The sequence below is a fragment of the Phaethon aethereus genome (genome assembly GCF_964289735.1).
Source record: "Phaethon aethereus genome assembly, chromosome: 1".
In the NCBI taxonomy this organism is placed as follows: Eukaryota; Metazoa; Chordata; class Aves; order Phaethontiformes; family Phaethontidae; genus Phaethon; species Phaethon aethereus.
Genome location: NC_138575.1, coordinates 118,541,211 through 118,567,656, shown reverse-complemented (window position 1 = coordinate 118,567,656; position 26,446 = coordinate 118,541,211). Strand labels below are relative to the sequence as shown.

Genomic DNA, 26,446 nt, shown 5'->3' with positions numbered 1-26,446 from the left:
CGCGGGCTCCCTCGCACGCGCACCCGTCCGCTGCCCTCACTCAAGATGGCGGAAGCAGCGCCCAGCTCGGGCAGGCCACCTGTTGCTGCGGCGGCGGCGGAACCCTATTGGCTCACCCGGCGCCGTGCGCCCTGCGCGCGGAGGCGGAGGGCTGGTAGGCGCGAGGGTTAAGGAAACAGAAAAGGCGGGGGAGGGGAGAGGGGTGTAACTCTCGTGTGCGCGCGCCTTAGGGGGAGGGGGGGGCGGGGCGGGGCCATAAACCGGCGGGAGGCGCTTAACGTTGCCTTAGCGGTTGCCGGGCCCCGCCCCGCGGGGGCTCCGCTCGCCCCCGACCATGGAGAGCGGCGGCAGGAGGGGCCCGGCGGGGCAGGAGAAGCAGCCGCTCCAGCGGCCGCTGCCGCCCGGGGAAGCAGCGGGGGAGGAGGAGGAGGAGGAGGAGGAGGAGGCGGCGGCGGCGCTGCCGCCGCCGCCCGAGGCCGAGACGGACTGGAGCTTCGTTGACGGCGAGATGGAGGCGGTGGCGCTGCGGGACCTGCCCACCGCCACCATCGCCTGCAACCTAGACCCGCGCGTCTTCCAGGACGGCCCGTGCCGGGTGAGCGCGGCGGGCAGGCCCGCCCCACGCCGGGGGACCGCGGGCTGGGCCGCGGGTCGGCCCCCCCTGCCGGCGAGGAGCCGCTGCCGCTCGGCTCGGCCCGCTCCCGCCCGCCAGGGCCGCCGCCGCCTCAGGCTGCTGCTCGTGTGGGGCGCGGCGGGGGCGGGCGGGCGAGCGGCAGGGGGCGGCCCGCCTCCGCCCGGGTCTCGGCGGGCGCCTTGGTCTCCGTGGCCGCCCCCTCCCTCAGGAGGTTTGGGAGGGCACACCGAGGCTGTGGCTCTGCGTCCCCGCCCGGTCCTCTGAGGCTAGACGGGTGTCGGGAGGCGCGGCGCTCTGCCCCGGCCGGCTGGCCTGGCGGCGGGCGCGGCGTGGCGAGCCTTCTCTCGGGTCTCTGGCCGCGGCTCTTACCCAGCGGCTGGGTCCGGCCCATCCGCTGACCTGAACCCCTCTGTCAGGGCGAAGAGGTGCATAAACCAGAAGGGGGGGGGGGAACCCAAACAATCAAACAAAAAAACCCGAAAAACAAAGAACCCCAAAACCTGCTCTCGACCGCTCTGTGCAGAGCGTTGCGGTTATGGTTTGGCGAGGAGCAGCAGTTTGTTGAAGCACCCGAAGGCGTTGAGTGAGACACGAAGGGGAAAGCAGCTTTTTGGGGACCTGCAAGGGTGGCAGGCAGGCAGTAGGTAGGGGTCCAAGTGGACGCAGAAACTGCCTGCTTGCAGGCAAAGGGAGTTGGGTGTCACACACAGATCTAGCACTTGCCTGAGTTGAGGACCATTTTGTTTAAAAAAAACAACCAAACAAAATTACCAGCCGTAGTTCCAAAGCAGAGAAAGGTAACAGCAGCTGTCAGAGGAATACTATAAATTATCTGTCTGCAGTAAACAGCTCTAGGTGTAATAGGTGAATATAAATATTTCAAAGTTGCCTCTCGTGTTATTTGTGGCCTTCTTGATGAAGATGGAATTCAAATATTTATTTTTCATCCTTCTTTAGTTCTGGACAAGGCTAAGAAATTAAAGAATGAATGAAAGTAACTTTTTTCTTTTTATAGTTGGTTTTGCTATCAGGTTCTTATTTTCTAGTGACTTTGATACTGAAGGAGCTGATTAGTTTTTAAACAGATTGAAATTAAATGAAATGGACTTTAAAAATTAGGCAATAATTGTACTGGTTTAAAATCCTATTAAAATAATTAGCTGTCTCTTTGTGAGAAACAATTTAGAGTTGTTATAGTAGTAGTCCAACAGCTCAACCCTGCTAACAGTTATAATGCATTAAAAATGAGCTGGAAATTGGAATACAATGTAGCTGCATCTCCTATTACTTTCTAAGGTTATGTAACTTTTAATGGAAATATACTTTTGTCTTGCTTCAGGCACCTGCAGATGTAATGGGAATGGCACCTTTATCAACATTTACCCTATTTACTTTAGTTTAAGTTCACTCCACTTATGCTTAGGAAAACACCTATAATCAGTTCTGTGTAGTATCGATGCATGTAGTAACAGTGTTTTCTCAGGTGGATTCTTGTAACGTTGAGAAACAGCAGTTAGATGGATGACAATGTACATGAGTAATCCCATGCAAGACCATGAGGTATCTGAACACTTAAACCATTTTTCTGTCTTTCTGTTTTGATTCCAAAGAACCTCTGTCTCCAGACGCTTGATTTAGATTGGGACAGAGTCTTAGGTATCCTTAACACTGCAATAAAAAATTGTTTTAACTAATTTTTTTTCTTGCCAAGAGCTGCAGCAGGAAGGAATGCAGATTACGTAAACTAATTAATAAATTAATTTTAGGTTAATAATCTCAGCATAAACTGTCTTGTCTTAGCCATGGATGATAGCATGTACACTTACTGTAGCATGGCTTTTGCTTTTGAAATTTAAATTCCTAAAGCAAAGAATGGAACAGTTATATGTGTATCCAAGAGGGAAGAAAATTATTTTCTCAAAATTTTATAAATAATACAAAATTTTAAAAAGTTGAGGTGCTTGGGACCTGGTAATTTATAAATGTGGTAAGTGTACGCAGACTCTTAACAAATTGAAAAAACAGCTTAGGTTTTTGCAAACTGTATCTCAGCCATTAAAATACATAATTTAGCTTCAGTTAATACAGTTACAGAGATGGCAAGAGCTAACTCTTTAAAGCTGGAAACGTACGGCTGCTTTTTAGGAAAACAGCAGATTCATGGACTAGGTACATTTTTAATGTGTTCTGTTGGCCAAGTATCGCACATTTGCAGAGAGAGAAAAGTGGGATGAGGCGCTAAGGCCGGATCTCGGACTGTTTGGATGTGTGAAAGGTGGCTTCAGCATACTGCTATTGGATGGTATGAAAAGAACAAGGTTATATTAAAAGTGGGGGAAAAGATTACAGAGTCCTCCATGCACGCATCCAGTTTTACCTTAGCGTTTACTGATTCTGATATCCAAGAAAATGAAAGTGTTTTGGTGTAGTGTGACATCTTAGCATCTGAAAATGATTCCAAGATAGTAATTTTAAAAGGCTACACTTTCTTAGGGAGTTAATTTTTAGAAAATTCACTTAGTTTACTGTAGAGTATACACACAAAACTCAAACTTGTTTTTATCAGTGTAGCAAACAGTTGTTTGGAACTTTGCTTCTGTGATGATAAAGGAATGAGTTAAGGTATTGTAAAATATCACCAGACATACTGTTTTATAAGTATCCTATGAATTTTGGTGTGTGCAGTGTGTTTTCTTTTGAATGTGTGAATGTCTTTTTCCAGTGTATGTAACACTCCTAAAATACCTTGTCTACATAGTTAGTGTTTTTTTTCTATTTAGTAGGCCCCTTAATAATCCTGGATTGCCCTATTTGAAGAGGGTTGATCCAGTCAAAGGTGAGATAGGACAGCTAGGTGATGGCTGACAACTATTTCTATTTTGCCCTTCCCAAGCAGTGATTTGCACTTGAAATGATGGTTATATGTGCTTGCTCTTACTTTTTTAAAATTTTTTTTATTAAGGTGTTGATGTCACAGTTGAGAAATCTGAAGAAGTTTTATTGGGTTGGCAATCAATCTCTTAAAAATAGACCATCCTATCAAGTAAGGTAATAGTACTAGTAAATGACAGTTTGTTGTCTGCTTTCTTCTCATAAGAAAGAATCTGACTTGTTTAAATACCTCATGGCTAGGTTTTCAATGTCAGTTCTAAAATCTTCCAGAGAACACTTAAATACTTACTCTCAAGTTTTCCTAAAGCACAGTTGGAGGTATACCTATAAATTTACATCCTTTTTTGTTTTCACTGAAGTACAAGAAACTATCTTAAATGAAAATCCTCTACCTGATCTTCAGGTTGGCTAATTAATCCTGGAAAAATGCTGTTCTGATTTCCCAAAATGTCTTCTACCTCTAACCTCCAGCTTTAATGTTGACTATATGCTTGAGGAATTGTAATTCTTTCTTGGAGAAAAGCAGTATTTCTTCACATGACATGCAGATGAGTTTGATCTATTGTAACTGTATTCCTGTTTAAAACTCATTTAAAAAAAAAAAAAAGGAAAAAAAGGTGTCAGTAGCTAATTATCAGAGCCAGCAATTATGCTTTTGCATAGTTCCATCCGCCTCAACTGGTATTCGATCTTTAAGAGCCTTTTTATGTCAGTAGAGGACACTCGGGTTTTTTTATAGAACTTGTACTGTCAAATGGCAAGTCCAGTAGGTAATACGCTTGCTTGTATCTTGTAATCCTGAAGGGATGTGGCATACTTCACTGACTTTAAAGTTCTGAGTACAGCCACAGGGGGGCTAAATAACTCCATTTATGCCCTGGCAGTCTCTTGCTAAGTAGGTTACCTAGGTCTGTTCTAACTGTCAGGTTTCCATTTCAGCTTAATTGTAGACGAGTATCACTCATTTAATTTGTGAAGAGTAAAAAAGGAACATAGAGAGTGTCTAGAAAGGATTCACTTTTGTGTTACTGAGAAAATAATTGTTTTTGAAGGCTAAGAGGTGAAAGATTTTTGATGCAGCTAATTTTCCTTAGAACTGGTTGAGTTTATTAAATCATAAAATCACAGAATAATTTGGGTTGGAAGGGACCTTTAAAGGTCATTTAGTCCAACCCCCCTGCAGTGAGCAGGGACATCTTCAACTGGACCAGGTTGCTCAGAGCCCCGTCCAACCTGACCTTGAAAGTTTCCAGGGATGGGGCATCTACCATCTCTCTGGGCAGCCTGTGCCAGTGTTTCACCACCTTCATTATGAAAAATTTCTTCCTTCTATCTAGTCAAAATCTGCCCTCTTTTAGTTTAAAACCATTACCCCTTGTCCTATCACTACAGGCCCTGCTAACAAGTCTGTCCCCATCTTTCTCAGAAGCCCCCTTTAAGCACTGGCAGGCTGCAGTAAGGTCTCAGAGCCTTCTCGTCTCCAGGCTGAACAACCCCAACTCTCTCAGCCTGTCCTCACAGGAGAGGTGTTCCATCCCTCTGATCATTTTTGTGGCCCTCCTCTGGACTAAATTACTTTAAAATATCTATAATTGCCTTAATCTGTTAAATCTTGCAAGTTACTGCAAACTAATGAAAGTAGCAGAAGACTTCCTGAAATTAACAAAAACTTACGTTCATGGATAACTCTTGAAAACAGGCTGTGCTATCATGATAATAGTTTTTCTCTGGAGCTTGCTAGGGAAAACTTCACTGGAAGCTGGATTTTTAAGGAAACTTGGCTTGACTGCTTTTAAGTGCTCTAGAAGTAGGAGTGAGCCAGTCTCCTGCAGTAGTCTGTGTCCTCACATAACCTCCAGTGGCAAGCGAAAGTAGAACTGGCTGTGAGATGGTGTCTGTTATTATTTATTTAAAAAAAAAAAAGATAATTGTCTTTGAAGATAAGGCCTAGATAAGGTCAGAAGTCTCTGCAGTAGTATAACCAAGAAAAAAAGCAGTAATGGCAGGTGTATTGGATCTTGTTAATGATTATCATAGCTTTAAAATTCTACTTTTCCTTTAGCTTTATATTTTCAAGTACAGCAAAACTTGTTTGTGAACTGATCTGAAAATAAAGCTGTTGTTAAATGAGCCATGCTTTTAGAAATTTTTAATTGACTTACAGCTTACTGGAATAATAATGACATGTTGAATGTATTTTGTGGTTTTTAAATACTTAGAGAATTACTTCTACTTTACAGGAAGTTTGTAAAATTTCTCAGGAGTTCTTACAAAACTTTCTTTACAAAATAGTACTTGGTTTTTCTGGTAATCTCTTCCTGTCTCAGTCGCATGCCTCATTAATCCTTTTACTTAGTTAATCCTCCCAGTTCACATTTAAAAAACTATTTAAAAAGTAAATTTCAGAAAGGTGAGTGGTTTTGCATGTTTATATTTTTTTGACTGTAGCTCTGTTTTTGGTGAAATGTTCCTTGATGGGAAGGTAAAAAATCACTTAATGGCATCTGTACGTTTCTGCTTATATTTTGGAGGTTTTATTCCTTCTCTGCCAGTATTTTTCTCAAATCATGTTTTGGTCACGATGTTTATAGTTCTTTCTGTGCTGTTGCTTTCCAAAAAAGCACAGGGTTAAGACTGTGGGTCTTAATCTTATCCCAATAATCTGTTTTTTACACTGAAAAGGAACACGATTACAGATGATTTTAAAAAAAATCTTCTTTTATGAAGATTGTTGCAATAAAACTACAGAAGCTAAATAATTCCAGAACTTTTCAGATGATGCAGATTTATTTTGTTAAGTCAGACTTTTGAGTGACTTGAAGTGTGGAAGACATATAAATATAATGCTACGGCTGACATCATAATCTTTGATGTTACAGTAGAGCATAATACCATGATAATGCAGTTTTATGGCTCCTGGGATGCATTGAGTCTGCCAAGTGCACAAGTGGAACTTGTTCATATCTATGCATCTGAGGACGAGCATGAACTCCTGAGAGTTGTTGGGATGCCTAAGCTCCTCAGCTTCTGAGGGTCTCTGGAAGAAGTCTTTTTTGTCTAGAAAGATGGCATACTTCATGAATAATATGAAGAGTTCTAACACTTTATACTGTGTATGCATTCTGTATGGAAACCTTACCAAAGAAGAGATGAAATATACAGAGAGAGTGAAGTTAGAGTATTCCTCACTTTGAAGAGAAAAGCTATACACTTTATAGACTCAAAGTAAATAGAGATTTTAATGCTTGTAGTTTGCTTGGTGATGGTGATCTCTCTTTTTGTCCATTCTTTCTATCCTATACCTTGAGAAAGAGGAATTAAAATATGAATACTGTTCTACATATTATCAAGTATTAAAGATGTATTCAATCTTAGTATGTCTGTTTAGTTTAAGGATGGTGTCTTCAGTCTTCTTGCTTGAGTAGCATTTTTTGGCCTGTGAGGCCAGAGTAGGTTTTCCAGTTTTTCTTTCCCAGTTCTCATGTGGGATGTTGAGACATGATTTGAATAAATTTCAAATAAATTATTCAGTAAAATTCAAATCATAAAGATGATACTTAGTTCTTATAAAATACTTACGAATACTTAGTTCTTACTAATACTTAGCACAATACTTAGTTCTATGTCAAAAAGACACTACTAGTTAAGTCTTTAAAGTGTGCTGATCATCACATTCTTTGAGGAGAACAATGCAAATACCTTTATAAGTAGAAATAAAATCATAAAGATGATTTGAATAAGTTTTGAGCTGAATACTCTATTTTCAGCTGGAGTAGAAAGATTTGAAGAGACTGTACAGTATAAAATTTTTTGGTTAGCAGTGCTTGACTGCCTTTTTTCATATTCTTGGACTTCAAGGCATTGAGTAGTGATTTCAGTGGCTTCCTTTAACTGTTGTCCATGTTAGTTATACTTCTTGTGAAAGTACAGATAGTATCATGAAACTAGTAGAAAGGCTGACTTCACAAGGAGAGGGAGAATTATTTTCATTTCTGTAGCTCTTTGTTGTGCTCAAGGCATTTCAGAGTGCACCATAACCAGTTGAAACCTTGATAAAATAAGGTGCTAACAGAAAACCCTCATGCTGCAGCTTTAAGTATGTTTGTCTTGTTAAAAGGAGATATTTGAGAGCGAGTTCAGGTTTATATCACACTTAAATCCTCTGTAGGTCTCCTGGGTCAGATGAAAATAGCAAAATACTTAGTTCTATGTCAAAAAGACACTACTAGTTAGGTCTTTAAAGTATGCTGATCATCCCATTCTTTGAGGAAAACAATGCAAATACCTTTATAAGTAGAAATAAAATGGAACTATATAATGTTTATATAATATGCTAAGATAAGCCATATATATGAGGTGAAAATAAGAGTAAGCAACAGTGAAAATTTATCATTGTTTAGAAACAATTTCAGTAATGCTGCACAAGATGGTTGTTGGGTGGCTTAAAAATACCTAAAAATAAAACCAAATACTGTAAAATTGTCATTAATAGCCTAGATGTTTGAGATATTAACAAAAAATATTTCCATGTGATCCGATGCTCTAATCATTTGCTCAAAGTCATGAAAAAAGATCATAGGCAAGATCTGGGCTACAGTAAGATTAAGAGCTTTAATCTTCCTGGAGAATCAAATGGAAACTTGGAAGAACTTTCTCTGGTTTAAATCACTGTGCTCTGGTCACACCAAGTCTAGGATACACTAGAATGCTATGGAGTGCATTTCCTTATGTTCTTTGCTATCTATCTTTTTTTTAAGGAACGAATTTAGCTTTGTTCTCCAGGAATACTGGCACATACCCCTGTAAAAAGAAAAATAGGAAAATAACTACAGAATGTTAGATGTGTTTGGGACAAGTTTCAAGTTAGTATCACCTCTCAATAACATAAGCATTAATAAAATTATTGAGATTAGCAACGACTGAACTGTCCTATGCAGAATAGGTTTAAAATGATACAAAGACAGTCTTTCCAGCAGCAGTCATACAGAAAACTTAATGCTACAATGGTTTATTACTGAAAATGCTTATTCAGTTGGTCAGGTTTTAATAAGCAATGTTTATAAACATATTTATAAGTAATATTGGTCATGAATAAAGAATATGCTTTTTAATTTCATAACAATGTCAGAAGAACTGAAAATGGAAAAATGAGGAAAAGAATTTAAAAATTATACACAAAGTTCATATATGGTACATTAAATAGAAATGACATTGTAGTTTGGATTGGAGATCTGGATATGTGGTTTTGTTTTTGTTCTGTTGTTGTTTTTTAAATGTTATTCCAACAAAGATGTGTCACCTTCCTCAACTGGGGTCTTAGGAATTTTAGGAAAATTAGTTTTAGTTGGGGTTAGTTTGGATTTTTTCTTCTTTTGCTAAGTATGACCAGGTCCAAAGCATGGTTATATACTTAAAACTTTTCATGGAGATGCTTCTCAAGTTGGTGAGGAAAAATTAAGCTTTTGTTGTAACTGATGCTGTATCTTCTGATTAAAAAACCTATGAGCTGTTTTGACACCAATGTGGCAAGTAAAACTGAATGCAAAAGAAGAGCTGGTGAAGCTAGTTAATGTTTTCTGTGTACTAATTTATAAAAAATATAAGTAATTCAGAAGCCCTGCTTTTCACTGAGACTTCAACTTGCTGGAACAAAAGTCCCACAACCATGACATGGAGACTGTGGGCGTTTTTTTGATATCTCCTCCCCGCCCCCCTCCAGCTTAATATCTGAGGGATGGACCCAACTGAGGCTCTTTTAAGTAACATAAGGACTTCACTTTGTGATGAGAGGTTTCTAGATCTAGACACCTCTGGCCTAAAAGCAACTAGGAATGACTTCATAATTAGTTACAGGTTTTTTTTTTCCATTGAGATAGCCCGACCTGCCCCTGCCCCCCAGGGGAAATTGTGGTTTTTTTTAAGTCTGAAGAGATCATTCATGTAGTATGAATTATTGTAACCTGGTATTTATGAAGGATTTTCAGGCTTTCCCACCCCCCTAGGAAAAAAAAAAAAACACTTGGGCTCCATCAGATTCTACCAAAAAAGTTTGAAGAGTAAAGGATTGCATTTCCATGAGAGGGGAGGTGTGGGAATGAGCCACTGTGTGGGATGTTTGTACTCTTATTTTTCTCATGGAATATGAGAAGATGCTGGAAATGCGTTAGTGAAGCTGAAATATTCACTGTCTTCAATGAACATTAAGTTGGGACTGAGGTCTAAAATATTATTTTCAAAAATGCTTTTCTGTGTGTAATGCATAGTTACAACTGCAGAAGTCATTGTCCTAGAATGTTTGGGAGTCCAGGAGCCTAATATTAAAGAAGGGGTGGGACTGGTTCATGCGTAGTATCTGTGAAGCACAGTGATTAGGGTATAACTTAATCCTTGGAATTTGTGAAGTACTATTGCCAGGTTTAGATGGGAGAAAAGTAGTCTATATGTACCTGGCTTTATACCTTCTGACTCTTCCTCCAAGTATTTGTTACTGACAGAGATAACTAGAATGGCTTTCTTCTTTTCATTAACTATGTGAGTCATTGTTTATTACTTGTCCAGCTCATAAAAGCAGAACTATCAATACTCATAGTGTGTGCAGGGGATTTCATTTATTAAAATGTAACCTCATAGTCCAAGATAAACTTTCCTCTTTACTTTGCAGATTTTCAGATAGTTCAGAAGTTAATAGCTGGATTTGAATTCTTTTTCTTTTTTGAGGTTTTCTTTTTTGGAGTAGTTTTGATGTTGGCTGACTTCCTGGAAGGAAAACGCACTCTTGCCTATCGAGCTGAGAGTACATTGCAAACCTAATGAGTTGGATTTTAGTTACTTCTTGTTCCTGAAGTACAAAAGGTATTATGAAAATGCAACACACGCACACTGCGATCACCACAAACTATGAGACAGTGTATCTATTTGACGCAACAGTGGATTTAGGAGTGATGAATGTGACCAAACTGCACTATTGTGAGAGTGAAGTAGGAGTGAGTTTAAAGTATTGCCATTAGCTTTTTCCTGTCTATATCTGAAGGATGTTTCTGATGGGATAAAGTTGAGTCATTTGTCAGACAAGTGGCAAGGAGAATAAGGCGCTTTTGGTGCGTCTCTCCTGGAAGCTATGTTGTAGTTGCCCTACTGAGGAGCTTCAGAGAGCTTTCTTGAAGCAAACCTAGAAACTGTATAAAAGCTTAATACTTTAACAGGTATATGTCCAGTCTTTCAGTTGTAAATACGCTGGATTGCATGTTGGCTTTGAGTGGAGATCATGGTGAGATGAGGATTGTTTGATAAATGGATTGATATGTATGTCTTGTCTGTTTCACACTCTTAAAAAAAAAAAATCTCTGTATCCTAAAAAAAAAGATTTTTTTTTTTTAGATGCTGTATAGCAGAGTAAAATAAAATCACTTTATTTTTTTTCATTGATGGACTACCATTCTAGAAGCTTCCTGAAGGTTTGGGCTTGGTTTCAAAACAAGCGACTGTCTGGATGAAAAGGCCTCTTAAAAATCAGGATGCTTTCCAAATAAAAACTGGCTGAAAGGCATGAAGAATTGTTTCTCTTTTTTCCTAGAGGTAGTGTTTCCTTTCTCTGTAGAGATAGGAATCCAAGGTAACTGAGCTGGTGAACTGCCAGAAGATGCAAGCTGTATTGTTATAATAAATTGGTTTTTTCCTCTTTTTGATTTTTGCAGTTGAAGAAGTTGTTCGTAATTCGTATAGTTAAATAAAACACATCTGTGTTTTATCTATATTTTCTCTAGTGAAAATATGAGAAAGGGAGGGTGTAACCCAACAAACATAGCTAATATAAGTTATGAAATGTGTTAAGAACAACTTCTATATCTTTATAGAATTTTGATAATCATTCAGGGCTGGTGATTTTGCTAGGAAGCTGCAATATTATGTCCATTACTATAGAAAGCTGAGGCTACTTTTAGTCTAAAAGTGGGAATACATATGTTGCAGACTGGTTTGCAGAGTTGCAGGAGGAGGATGAAATTGAACATGAGCAAAAGAAGAAAAGATGAGATAAGAACTAAAGTGTATATTTCTTGCAGGTTGTGATATTGAATAATAAGAGATATTTTCTTGTGTCAAGCAGAAAATACTTCTTGTGAAGTATTGTGAAGAAGGCTTATGTGCGCAGCTTGTGTGAGCGAGAGGGATCAGTGGGAACTCATGAGTGGTATTTATCCAACTTTTGAGGTATGTGGATGCTCCTTCGCAGGATGGGTTTTTTTAATCAATTTCCTGTAGTTAGAATACTTGGCACTTTGGCCATATCGCATCAAGCTGATAGCAAAGATTGGTTGGCTAATGGAAACAGTGATTAAGGGCTTGAATTTTCCTGAGGCTCAAGGGTGATAGTGAAACAGCTGCTGCTGCAGGCAGTGGAAAGTATGAATAACTCTTGCCTGGGGTTGTATAACCAAAAGAATAATCGGATCAGAGACTAGGTTAAATCATTGTAACTTCTATTAAAAACGCTGTTAGTCCATGTGTTCACGCCTCATTACAGCATATAATTTAAGGATGCCAAATAGAGCCCGCCTGTTAGGCATGAGTGGATAAAGCCTTCACATCAGGAGTCAGATATTTTTCCCTTGAGAAAGGAGTGGGGGAGAAGGTCATTTGCGTGAGAGGTGTATAATAACTTTTTTTCTTTGGTACATGCCAGGCAAACTTTAAAAGCAATTTTAGTAACCTAGCCCATAGCAGATTAAATGCAGTAATTCTTCACAGGAGACAATTTCAGGAGAGATTGTTCTTTAATTGAACTACTTGAGATGGAGCTATGTCTCTTGTTTCTTCCTTAGTAAGTTGCCAAAATAAAACTCTGTTCTGATCAATGTTAGACTGCAATGATGTTTTCTTCTCCTCTGCTGAAAAATGCAAAACCCAAAAATTTCTGTAGGAAGGGTGGAGGAAGGAGAACATAGAATGAAATGCAGAACTGTATTGGTTTTTAGCAATGTTAATTGAAGCATAAGTTCATAAACAAAAACTGTTGCCCTGAATATTCAGGAAGTTATAATGGTTTCAGGAGTTATTTTCTAATACTGATCTCTTTCCATTCAATCAAAACAAATTTGTTCTTGCCATATAAACAAAGAAAATAAATGCATCCTGAAAGCTCCCCTATTAAGTACCTCAAAAGCTTTAAATGCCGGTGCTTTTTGTTACCAATAGTGTTGCAACAGAAAAATTACCCTGAGGCGTCTCTGATTAGGTCAGATGGTCATATGTCTATTTTGTTGGGGTTTTTTAATGCCAAGATCTTGCCACCAGCAACTGAAGTAATTCAGGCCTTGTGTTGCTATTGTGTGGCTGCTGCAACAAAAGGGTTAGTTACATAGGAAGCTTCCCAAACTTTGCAGACAGTTAGCTTTTTAACAGTCAAATAGCCTGTAATTGATTATATTGTAGTATGTTTGCAAAAACAGGTTATATAATTTATCACAGTATCTAGTATGTCACTAACTTAACATGCCTGAGAAAATTGCAGTATATTGGACATTAACCTTACCAAAAATGCATGTGATTTAGGATAAAATCCAGACTCTTGTGGCTCCTTTCATTATTTTTATTAGTATATTTTTAAAATGCTTTTGAAATGTGTAGGTGAGCTTAGTGTGTCCTTGGAAGTACAATAACTAATGGAAATTATATTGTTCTTCTGCTACCCACCCAGAACATTCTTGAAAAATATTTTGAAACTGTCTTCCATTTTTCCTTCCCTGACTCCAGTGGAAAATTTCATTCTTTAAAGTTCAGAAAAATACCAGCCTGCTTCTGAACAACTACTGTGGTTTTCTAAAGACTCCGGTATTAGGATATAATTTCTTTTCCCTTGACTTTTGTTTTCCCCATAGTCACAGAGACCATCTCAGAAGAGTGGTCAGAAGATGAATGCTGTAACTTTGGTTGCCTATGATAATATGCTTAAGTTAAATAAGTGTTGTTGGGCTATAAAGAACTAGTCATTAAAAAAGCCCCAGAACACATGGTGTTTTCATACACTTTAGCCCTTGTCTTTCTTTTAACTTTTCACTCCCTCAAGTGGTAGTTTTGGCATAATATAGTTGCATTTTTTAAACTATAATAAATAGCTAATTGCAGAAGTATTTTTTTGTTGAATTTCGTCAGGGTTATAGCCATATCTTCACTCAGTATGACAGTTTGTGTATCTGTCAGCTGAAAAAAACACTAACTATTTAGAAAAATGTTTTGGGGTCTGCTTTACTTTTTGGAAGTGACAGCTAAAGATCAAAAGAAGGAAAACCACTAAAGTATACATTCATGCTGCAAGGTTTAAAAAAAAAAAAAAAAATCCAAGGTAGTATCTAGATTTAGTTTCACCTGTTAACCATCTTTGTAATTTAAAGGATAAACTGGGTGTCTTAGGTAAAATTTGGCACACATATGGAGACTGAATTTTAAATATAAGCTATATTAAGTGCACCAGAACGATAGCTGACAACATGCAGCAAAGCGTATTTGGATGAGAAGAAATGCCCTAATCTCCCACTTTGCTTTTAGAAAACAGCAGAAGCAGAACTGAAAGTGAGAGGAGAAGGTTACTCCTGTTGTGTGATGAGAGAAGCAGCTGGAAGCATCCTGGCAACACCGGCCTTGCAATCTTGGAAAAGGCCATTCTTTCTGAGCCGCTGCTCTGCACTCTAGTGCCCTTATCGCTAAGGCAGGGACTCGCAGGGTTTTTGAAGGCTCTGAAGTAGGCCAAGTAGATAACCAGGCTGCAGCTGGATAGCTGCTGTGGGTTGTGAGTTTCTTCTAATAGCACAGTTCAGTTTCCAAGAAACACACCTTAGAATTGTCATCAGATTTTGCAGCATTCCTGGCATTAGGTTATATGTATGCACGAGCTTGTCCAGTGTTGTCAAACTATCATCACATTCTGGTGTGAAGGAAGTGGGTTTGTGTGAGAGCATTGCCCCTTTGTCTCTTAGGTTTGTTCCTTCCCTTCTGAAAATGCCAAGCATACTCTTAAAGCTGATGACAATTCTGAGACCTGTGCCTGCTCAATGGAAGCACAATTGAAATTGCCAGCTTCTTTCTTGGGAACCTCTGAAGAGCTGCCTTCTAGATACTGTAAATGACAGCAAATTTTAACTTGCTAGCTGAAAATAATACCTACTGTAATAAACCTCTGACCCTGTAGATGATGCAGTCTTGAAGGTATGTTTGAAGCCTAGAAGATACACAAAATGTTTGCTAGTCAAAGTGAATTAACCAGTATAAAATTATGTGCAGCTGCTTAAGTCTTATTCACAGAAGTTCAGCTGTTACAGAACACCATGCTGATTTTTTTAAGCTTTTATCTCTGAAAATGTTCAGAAATAGCTTTTTACTTAGTAGCAGACTTCTGTTAAATTAATATTTTAGTAACTGTCTCGTGGTAGATTGCTGTAGAAGAAGTCAGTGCAGGAAATAAAACAGAAATACTGAATAGTCAAGCCCTATTGTGATTTGCAATTCAGGGGCGATGAAAAGTCTTGTATGACATAGCTGGGACCTGAATTGATGCTATTTAGAGAGTACTTTGGTCTGGAAAACAGATGATGACACTGGTGTCTGTTTTTTGAGAGGCGTTTCTTTTTCTCAGTTAATCAGCTATTAAAGTTACTTGTAGTAAATCCCTTCTTTTAAATTCCATGTTGAGTAATGAAGCAGAAGAAATGTGATGCTTTAAAAAGTCTAATATAATTTCTAAATAAAGAAAATTTTTAAAAATCTTAGATTGTAGGAGAACCAGACGGAATGATAAGAATTAACTTCTGATCACTTGGTGGTTGATCGTAAATTGGAAAGTAGAAGTTACTTAAATCTGTGCTGTCTTTGCTTCCACGTCTCCCTTTCCTAGACTAAACCTGGTTTAAACTCCTGCATCTCAGTGTTTGGGACCTATAGTTTAACCATAATTATTAGGAGGGCAGTTTCTCCATCATCTTATCCTTAAATATTGCCCAAGTGTAAGCTTTAAGTACAAGGTAAGGGATTGTGTGAAAGCTAAGTAACAGAGAACAAAAGCCAGCTACAGCACTTCAGTGCTTCAAAAATGCAATGCAATACAGCCAGTTACAGATAAGCTATTGGCAGTTTGCGCAAATGTAGCCCAAAAGCTGAGGTGGTGTCAGCAGAGAAGCAGAGATCCCTTTTGGGACCCTGCACAGGGCAGTGCTCTGGCAGGAGAACTTGTTGCTTGTGGCACTGAGGAATTGGCACAGCGCTGGGAACAGTTACGTTGAGCGGTGGTGTTAGCTTGGAAGGTTAGCCACTTACTTTCTGAACGGTTGGACATATCTAATAAGAGTAAAGGCTAGGAAGACTGAGAAGTTAGCTGTGTGACAGACCATGAGGGTTTGGGGGGAAATAGTAGTTGTATCGAGAAATCTAAACCCAAAGAATGACTGTAAGCAAATAGATGCTGAAAAGTCTTAATGTGTCAGCCCAACCAGGTCACCTTAAATCTTACAATGTATAATATTTTTTTTTGATAGATTGGACATCAAAGTTTAGTACTGAAAAGACAGAACCAATTGTATTCATTTTATAGTATGTTGGAGTCTCATCCATATCAGGTAGAAAAGGAATTATCGTAACTGCTACATCCTGCAGTTGCATTTAATTACAGATGAAACAGTGTGCAGTAAAGTAACTTAAAAGAGAATTGTTCCTAGTTTAGCCATGTGGGGTGGTTTGGTTGGGTTTTTTCCTCTCCCCTGTAAGGAAGAACATACCCTGGAAAGTTTTGTTATTGCAAGCTGATTTATCTTTAATGTAACTGGTAGTTTGTGAGCCTCAAAACAAGCAGCTGACTCATTCTGGTAGTTGACAATGTAGCTTCTTTTGTAAAAATTCACAAGACCATAGTTTCTTAAGAGAACTGCTGGTAAGTTTTGGTTTTTTTGAGGTGGTGTGTACTTATTTTTTTTCTCCCTACTTCTTTTTTTCCAACACACTTAATCTTTTCATGTATTTGCATGTCATTTAATCTTTCTTCCCCTCCTTTCCCACCTCCCTCCCCCCCTGCTTGTTTTAAGTATAGCTTTCTTTTGCTCACTGTTCTGGTTAGTACTTTGCATTGCATGTTGTCTTATTTGAAGGCTATGTAATTTGTTTGCATTTAAATCTGCAAAAACCTTGTTGTAACGTTTAAGTTGCATAACATAGAACTGGAAGTGCTTGTTGTAAGCTCTTTTTTTTTTTTTTTTCCTCTGCTTGGCAGATTTGAATTGTCAGCTAAAATTTTCTGAGTTGGCTTTAGACACAATCAAGGTATTGCTTTCCTTAGATGCTGTTAGAATCAAATGACTTTGAGAAGAAGCGACCAGTCTGTGGTGGCTAAAAATATACAGTGTTTGTGAAACTCCGGCTCCTAAAACAGTATTTGTTAATCATGCACAAACCTTTTTATGAAGAACACCTGAACACAGTAGTGTGTTTTCCTCTTAGTCAAACTTCTGAAATAAAACACTTTATAGTCCATCTTTTTACAGAAGTAGTTCAATCAAAACCCAGTTCATCTGGAAAAAATGCTAAGCCTTAACTGTTCACATGGGAAAGATGTCTTTATTTCTGTATTTAGTTAAAGGCTAAGTGTACAATTGTAGTCTTTCCTTTGACTACAGGACGTTATTGTTGCAGTAACTTGATGTTAAGTTCCTCAGAAATACCTTGGAAAGTGGCATTAATAGCAAACAGACTAAGAATAGCTCAGGGCAGTGCCCTGAAGGGAGCTGTCTGCCTTTCTTCCTTGGCTGTAGAAAAGGTTTCATGGTTGTATTTTCCAAAGCAGGGTTTGGGGGACTACGTGAACAAGTAAACAAGAAATTTGAAAGCCGTAGGGAAACCTGAGATGATATATCCATGTTTAATATCGCCCCGAAATTTCTTTATTATTTAACCTTCACTGGGAAATAGGAACAATTTTGCAACACTGAAAACCTATTTTGATAGCACTGTTTTACTTATGTGTGTGATAACCTAGGTTTCTAAAATTGGTAAAAATGGATAGAGCAGAGGTTGTAAACACTTTAAAGTAATTTCAAATGAGGGGGCTTAATGGAAGTCCAGCAGAACTTGCCTGAAGCAAGGATTGTAAAGCTCTCATCAAAATGAAATTTGTAAGCCATATTCAAGGCATGAGAAGGGTGAGCAGTGCTTTGTCAGACTGTCTGGGAAGGGAGGAATTGGGTAATCAATCGCCCTTTTAAGCAGGAAAGAATGTCTGGTGGGAGAAATCAACCTGTTACCCTTTGAATTGCATGGAGGCAGCAACCCAGATACAAGTAATCTGAAATGATGTTACATGTAGTTTCGCTATACCCAGAGCTTATCTGCATACTAAACAAAATTAAGTTCCCTTAAATTCTTAGTGAAAATGGGAGGAGATGAGGGTCCTGGGAACTACTTTGAAGACTCATTTGTTTAAGTAGTAACCTCCTGAGTAGGGCTTGATCAGACAGAGGGTAACCAGATCTTTGATCAAGTACTGAAGGCAGCTTCACTGGTGTGTGCTATGTTGAACTGACACCACAAGGGATTTTAGAAACCAGTCAGGCAGGTAGTTTCAGGAAGCTTGTGATTGTTTACACAGAGTGACTGTGAAATAAACTCTCTGTAGTGTTGTGACTTCCAAGAAAAGAACAAACCTTTAATAGAAGATGGAAGTATTCAGAGAGGCTCTTTCTAAATTTCCTTAAAAAGAAAGAAAGAAAAAGAAATTAAATTCTGTTTCCTAAGTCATCTAAGGCTGACGTTCTAGTAAATGGGGATGTATGGGAAGTGGAGTGAAAATTATGCATGTGTTTTGTTTTTTTCATAATATTTTGGGGAAAAATAAGCATTTAGATTTCTTTTCAAAATTTTTAAATAACATAAAATGAAACACACCCCCATCCCCTGTCCTCAACCTACCCTCTTTCCCAGTTTCTCAAGACTTCTGTCTCGGAGGATTTGGCAGAGAAGGTTTCCTCAGAGATGCTCCCCTTAAGAGGCCAAGTAAATTTCTCACCATGTGGAACGTTTTCACCTAAATCTTGAATCAGGACAGTGTTTATAATTACCACCCTTCTATAAAGAAGCAAGAAGTATTGTTTGGGAAACTCCAGTTCTGTTTGAGTGTGTCTGTAGATTTGGGATTCAAATGTATATACGTGCCTGTTTGTTTTCCCTTCCCGCATGCACACTGATAGAGGATAAGCACCCTGCTATTTAAATACAGTAGCCTTTTCTGGGTTAATGGAAAGGGCGTTAGATCTGCTGACAGCTCTGCTCTTTGAGGCTTCTTTTTGTGGGAACTATTTTCACTGGATCCTAACAGCCTCTGGCTTTCAAGGTTGCCATAAAGTCAAATTGTTGTAACCTGTCCTCATAGTCTTACCTTCAGCTGTATTAAACAGGTAACTTTGTATATATTGATAATTTGGGGGTTTTGTCGTATTGTTTTGGCAGCGACATCTAAAGAGTGATAAATCCCTTCTAAGAGGAGCTTACAGATAAGGACTTGATCCTCCTTTCATTTAGGAAAGTGGCAATAGTATGGCAGTAACTTTAACTGGGAACAGCATCAAGGCATAAAATAGTGATGTCAGGATCAGGACAGGCAAGAGAGGATAAAACAGACTATTAAAGGATGTACTAAGTCTAGTTACATGTTAAAGTAGAACTGGGTGTAAGCCTGGAGTAACTTGTTTAGGAAAACAAGCGTGTGCATGTTTGCCGTGATGGCAGTTATTCTGGGTATAGGAGTGCTTGAATTAACAAAATCATATTTGATAGAATGAAGTCAGTAAAACATGGTGTTTGCTTTTAAAGAGAGAGCCTCAAAGATTCACAATTAGAAACTAGACAATGAGAATATTCTACTTTACATACTGTGCAGACTTGGCGAAATGTTTTCCAGGAAAGTTGAGGACAGCCATGAATCACTTATGGAAAACCCAGTGGAATGAATTAGTCAAAGAAATATTTGAGTGACCACCCTTTGCCTTCTGCTATCAGGAAATAGTGCAGCTTTCCATGATTTTATACACATCATGTGGCATAAATACAAAAAGCTATAGTTAGAATAGCAAGCAATTGCAGTTGCTGCTCTTTGACTTTCTCATAGCTTTCTAAAAATGCTTGTTTTGAAATAAATATGAAATTTCATATCAGACAAAAGGTGTGGGTGATTTGGGGAAAATTTTCAAGTTCTTAAGATGCTTAGGGAATTTCTGTACTTTCTTCCCTGAACTTGCTTCTACCTAAGTTTTCCTGCTGGCATAGTTTGAAGTGGGGGGGACGACACCTTTTCACTCTCTCTTCTGAAACTGTTACTTTTCTTCTCTCCTTCCACTGTCAGGCTTTTACTTCTAGGGTAATGACTAAGCAAAGTCAAAAGACTGCGCAATTGAAACAACTGTGGAAATGAAGGCTTCCGCATCAGTACTCCATGAGTTACGTATTTGATAATGTACATACACTGCAGTATTAATTACTGTTGTTCAGAGAACTGATGAAAAATGAAAAATATGCAGTGAATTGGCCAATTTGTTTACTGGATGGTAATGAATATTTTTTTGTTATCAGTGTAATTATTAGCGAACTTCTACAGTCTGTGTGTCTCCCCCATGCAGATGCATTGAAGTGTGTGAACTTCTCATGCTTTTTGCACTGGCATGTGTGATCTGAACAATGTTAATGATTATGGCATTAAAAGACTAAAAGGGTATATCAGAAGTGCCAGAAAAAAGTGTGTGGGGTGAGGGAGTACAGCTTTCAATCTTCTTTGGAGCGAATCCTGCAGTAGTCTTTGTGACATGGGCTATTGATCCAAAAAGCCTAGGGGAGCTCTTGGTGTTTGGAATGGAATTGCTTGGACTTACCGACATCCTTTCATAGATATGAAGCTGTGAGTATTGAATGACTGGCAAGTCTTACTTTTTGCTGCTTCCTCTTCCTTTACGAGAGCTGGTTCTGCCAAAGACAGTTGCATCCAAGTTCTTTCAGGGGGCTGCATAGGAAATTGGCTTGTGTTTTGGTTTATTGTTTGTTTGGCATTTGTTTTTTGGTTGTGTTTTTGTTTGGTTTTTTGTGGGCAACAGCTTGTGTGTGGATATATTCTTGATTAGACGAGTTAGGTCTAGTGGAATAGGTTGAATACTTTGTTATTTAGTAAGTGAAAGATGCTGCATTCACTTTTCCCGTTTGGCCGTACTGAACTGCGTCTTGCTAACTTACTGGGCTATTTTTGAAAGAGGGCAATGTAAAGGAATGGTGCTTAGGCAACTTTAACTTTGAATTTCTTTGGAAAGTGGATGGGTGCCTCATTTTCAGTTAAATACATCTGAAGAAATTTATTGACAAGGAAGCGCTTTTAGAAGTTAATTCTTCGCCATACAAGATACCATTGAGCTGAACATTGTCCTCCTCTGCTCCATATACAAAACCAAGCTTGAACCTATCACTGCACTTCTCAATCCATTTGGGTTATTTTTTTCTCATCAATTTTTGTTCACTTTACCGTGCCCCAGATAGCCATTCATAATTCTTTTTGTCACTTCTGGCCTTTGTGCTCTCATTCTTAAAACCAAAAGCGTGCATACTGTTCCAAATATACTTTTAAGATTCACACTGCTTGCTCAGAATGCATTTCAGGCTTTATGTGCAAGTTAGGGGGTGGTCCTTCTAAAATATCCTTAGCCTTCACTAATTCTTAACATTTGGTTTGAGCTCTGGAAAGTCCATCTAAACCAAGACAATTTTTTTTCCTAACGTAACTTCAGTGATTTTTATTTTTAAATTTTTTTTATAGTGTGTGGATTATGTGAGTCCCTAAAGCTTGTGAATTCCTTTGTACACTAAGCATATTCCACAGATTGTGGGACAAATGTCTGTCTTTGCATTTGTGTCCTTGGCTGTCACCTTCTAAAAAGTTCTGAATTCTCCCTTCTTTACATCCTGCGGCATATGCTGATACTTGTTCCAGCTTGTCTGGAGGCCCACATAAGCTGCCTGGCTGGCTTCTGCCAAGCAAAATAACTGACAGCAGAGTTCTTTATGCTTCTTCCTTGGTCTTCCTACTCTGTCCAGTACCTGATATTTTCACACAACTCTTTAATCACAAATGTTGTCCTTTAACCCTTTATTCTGGTATCATACTTGATTGAAACTTGCTAAAAGGCTCAAGCCGGTCTTTTTTGCCTGCTGTCATCTGACTTTGAGAAAACTCTCCCTATCACTTTAAGGGACATTTTTCTTCTGTGGATTTATACTTGCATGAAGGAGCTCTTTCAAAGTAAAACACAATAAACAATGCCTTTTTTTCCAGATCATTCTTTAAAGGATTAAGTAATGTCCTGAGGAGATTAAACCTGAATGATGTCTGAATATAGGGTTATAGGCTCTTAGTAATCCTCTGAGCGAACATAGAGTACTCTTCAGAAATTCCTAACCTTTTAAGATGCTATTTGCTAATGACTGTTTTCTGCTTTCCAGGTGAGAACAAACTTTATGGGCTTTCTAACTTACTTGCTAGGTGTACAGCAGTCATAAATATTCTTTGCTCGGTTCTTTTCTGTGTTTTTTCCAAAGAGACACCAGCTACTCTGGACTGAATGGTTTGTAGCTCCCAAGTGCAGGATGGCTTTGAAGTATAGATGAGTGGGAAGCAATTCTAGTGCTAATCAGGCTTTCATGTGGTATTATGTGAATTTGGTGATAACTGAGCATCATGGTTGCTCAGTTCAGGTTAAAACTTTTGTTTGAAAATGTCACCTCTTGAACAAAGTAGAGAGGTTTCTTGGAGATTTTCTGGTAGAGGGCTCTGTTCTTCCCTCAGCAGGTTCATTCATGATCAGTTTAAGATGCTGGTTTGCACAGGTGTTAGAGTATTCGAATAGCCTCTTTATAATCTGTCCATACAGGCTGACAGAATGCTATGTAGTTATTTACTTGTTCTGGTTTTGCCTCGTATTAAAAATATTTTTCTCAATGAAACCAACTTAATTAAACAGAAGTTTAATTCTAAAATGCTCTCAGTTACTGATTTTTTTAATAAGACCACTATTCTCTTTAGTCTCTGCAATTTCGCAAACTTTTGGATGCTAATTTTTAGCGCTTGAAAGTCATTTTTCCAGATGGGATGGTGTTTTTAATGTGAATAGAAAAATAGTTGCTAGTAAATATACTGTATGAAAATGTTTATTTCCTTCCAGAATACTTGAATGAGGCCAAAACTGTTAATCCATTTACTGTGGATCATTTGAGTAAATTCCTTGCAGGAGTGGAAACATCTTGGAAAAAGGCTTTTAAACTTTGGAATATACTTGCCATATTAAAAACTTTTCTAAATGAGTCTAGTTGGTTACTCAAATATGCTGTAGTGGAATTTCCAAATTACCACTTTTATGTTACCAGTCAGTGAACAGGAATTTAGTGTTTAATGCTTGGAAATGGAAGTGTAAGTCATGGATTTTTCCAAGGAAGGAATAAGCACACTGTAGGTATTTATTTTTCAGATGCTGGCTGGAAAACTGTCACACATTGAATCTGTAAATAGCCCTTCTATGATAGAGCCGAGCTCTTTATATTCCGTCTGAACATACGTAGGCTACATAATGCAAGCATGGCAACAGTTCATATATTTTAAGCTCCTATTAAAAAAAAAAAAAAATCTTGTAAGAGTCTATTCAGTAAAAACAGCTACTTTCCCTCTTGGCAGTGCTTTTGAAATCTGTGTTTAAAAAAGTCATCAGTGGGTTATTTGAATTTTTTTTTTTTTTTTTTAAATCCCTCAGTGGAGTAGTTGTGGAGTGGCTAGCTTCTGTGTGCAGAGAAATAACTGAATTCAGCACTTGGCTTCATAGAAACCTCACTGTTGTCCATAGGTGATGCACACCTCTGTGGTCAAAACTCTGGATCACTTGGCGTTATGGTTTTCTGCTGAAAGGACATACAGCTTCAGGGTACAATCTGTAGTTTCAGACTTCAAATACATGTTTATAATTGCATTAAGGACTAATTTGAATAGGATTTCTTCTTTATTCTCCTTTTGAAATAAAAGCAATAGATGCAGGTAACCTTCTGGAAGTCTTTTCTTCTGTCATGTGAAAAGCTGTTGAACTAAGATCAAGAAAATTAGTCAGTTAACTGGCATTCATTTGGGTAAGCCTGGGTTGCAATTCACATGTCTTTAATAGGTGACATTAAGTGAAGGGAGAAGAAATAAGGTTGGAACTTACAAGAATTACTAATTAGATTGGAAACAAAATTGTCTCACAGGTTTTGGAGATCCCAGGAAAGACTGATTGACTCTTCCAAACCATTCTCTACTTTTTTTTTTATTCAAAAGAAAGCACTCCAAAGTTGCTGTAAAGTAATCTGACTGTAGGCAAGCCAGTATGCCGCTTCAGCAAATGTCATCGAAGAGTAATAATAGCACTTGAAGATTTTTGAATCAGCTGTACTCCATCTGTGAGTGGGAGTAGTCCACAGAATGACACCTGTGCATTATCTTTGGGTGTAAGACTATACCTCAGTTCTCAAAAGTCTACCAGAGTAATGTTGCAAAACAGCTTCTGGGAGGAGGGACCACCAAGACCACTGGTTTGAATAAAGGTAGCACCTTGCTGTTATGTTGGGGAAGTAAATAAAATGTTTATTGCAGTGATGGCCCAAGCTGCCTTTTTACCTCATTAGCCTTGAGGAGTGTCAAACTGCAGAATTTCAAGACCTTCCAACAGGAAAATACAGATGGAACTGAGGAGTGAATACTGCTGTATCCTTTCCTACTTACTACTTGTTTTGTTTAACTAGCCATGGTGAACTGATTTGATTTCCCAAATGTGACTGTGGAAGATTCATTGCAGCTCAAAAGCTCTGGTTTTGTTTGAGTACAATCAGACAAGAATCTCTGGGTTTTGTATTTCACTATCAGATGTCACTTAATTGTTTAGAAGTTTTTGCTTAACACGTTATAGACATGTCATATTGCAATGCACTCTGTGGAATTGAGGAGTAGAGGTAATGGTGCAAGTCATACCGAAACACAGTTTGGTGGTGTGCTCCTAGCAGCCTTCAAAATATCAGTAGAAATGACAGCTGGCTTCAGAGTTTTCTTACATTAAAGAACTTTGGAACTCCTTGTCTAACTAGCTGATGTGAAATACCCATAAGAGGTTCTTGATCATAGGTCTGGAAACCCCGAAACTACTATCCAGCTGTTTCAGAACAGATTTGAAAACAAAATCTTGGTTGCTCAAAGAGAAAGGAGTTAGCTGCTTTAAATTGGTTTATCTGAAGCTTTAATATTTAATGATTCATGCTTTATAATGGTAACTCTTGATTTAGATGTTGAGTAGGGAATAAAGATAAGCTGACACAGATTCATTCCTTCTACTTTTTCTCCTCTGTACTGACCTTTTATCATTATCTCCTTCATTATTTAGAATGTACAAAGTGGAATAAAAATATCTTTACTTTTTTTGGTCTTTTCAGAAAAGTTTCAATGGATATTCAAGCATATTGAACCAAAAATGCCACATGCCTTTTAATTTCGCTGTGATTAGTGTGTGTTTCATGAAGCTGGAGAGCCAGCCAACTTTTTTTTTTACCTCAAGTAATATTTAAGACTAGGATGCTGACATCAAGCTTTTACTCTAACATATTATAATATATATATTTAGAAGGTATAATCTTCAGTATTTGAATCTGGATCATAACTTTGCTTGATCATCTCAAACCTTAGTTTTTAAAAAATCCTGTTTTGTAAAATATATAGTCTTCATCACTGTACTTAGACGTGTATATATCAAAACAGATCACAGCTTATTGTCTTGGGTTTTTAAAATCATAAATTTAGATTCAGTGTTCTGTTAGCATTTTTCTGTGTGTGTTGTGAATGCTGCTTCTAGCTCCAGGGTGGAACCAGGAATTTTGAAAGTGTGCTAGCTACTAGAACATCTAGATATTGGGGAGCTTTGACCACACTGACTTCAGTTTGATAGGGTTTGAATAATATACTCTCAGTTGTGAGACTGGATTGTGACACACTGCTGGATCACTTACTAGGGTCCTTTTTCCCCTCTTACCTCGAGAGATATTTGGGGAACTTGGTTCCTGTGTCTTTCACTCTCCATCCTTTCTTGTAAGCTGTCACGATATGATTGTCTTTATGCAAGAACTTCCATTTCTCATCACTTCTTGTTTTGGCTGCTGGAGATAGTACTACTTGCATCACTGTGAACACTTAGATATATCTAGGCTAACGCTAAAGGCCCATTTCTCGGAAATTTGATTCCTGTTCAGTCTTCAAACATGGTATCTTTTAGATACCAGTGTACAAGCCCAGCACTAACATTTCCTCAATGCCCCTTAGCCCACCCTAATGCATGGGCGATGTGCAGAGGCAGCATCAGAGAGTAGCTCTCCAGCTGTGGTAAGTGTCAGAATATGTATGACGTGCTTAAAGAATGTATGAATCCAACTCTAAGCATGTGCCCTATCCCCTGGACCTCTCCCTTTGCTGAACCTAACTTATAAATAACTTTACAGCTGTTCCCTCTTTACAAAACAGTGTTGTTCATCTTCAGAAGGTGCCCCCTCACTCAAGAAATAATTATCTGAACGTCTGTTTTTTAGTAGCTGATGTGTATAGCATGTCCCTTCTTTCTTTCTTAAATTGTTTCACCTTGCAAATCCACCTATCTGTTAATTACTGTCTAGATTTCGTTTTCCCACGCTGGTATTCAAATAAATAACCATGAAAAGGTCAGACTGCTGATGATTTTTCCTAGTTGTAGTGGTAGGAAGAATGCCTCATGCTTCCTTTACTTCATAGTTACACAGACACTACTTTATATCTTGGGGGGTGTGGGAACGTGTTCTTTTTGACAAGTAACTTCCTTCAATTCT

At 38.5% G+C, this 26,446-nt stretch overlaps 1 protein-coding gene across 1 annotated transcript in view; it reads left to right on the top strand.

Annotated features, from left to right (window-relative positions):
- Nucleotides 1–274: 274 nt before the first annotated feature.
- Nucleotides 275–26,446, top strand: part of RCAN1 (regulator of calcineurin 1) — a gene marked incomplete at its 3' end in the record, with an annotated part of 40,068 nt that continues 13,896 nt past the window's right edge. The window contains exon 1 of the mRNA XM_082013876.1: nucleotides 275–595. Within this exon, the coding sequence (XP_081870002.1) occupies nucleotides 335–595 (261 nt within the window). The 5' untranslated portion in view covers nucleotides 275–334. The remainder of the gene's footprint in view (nucleotides 596–26,446) is intronic.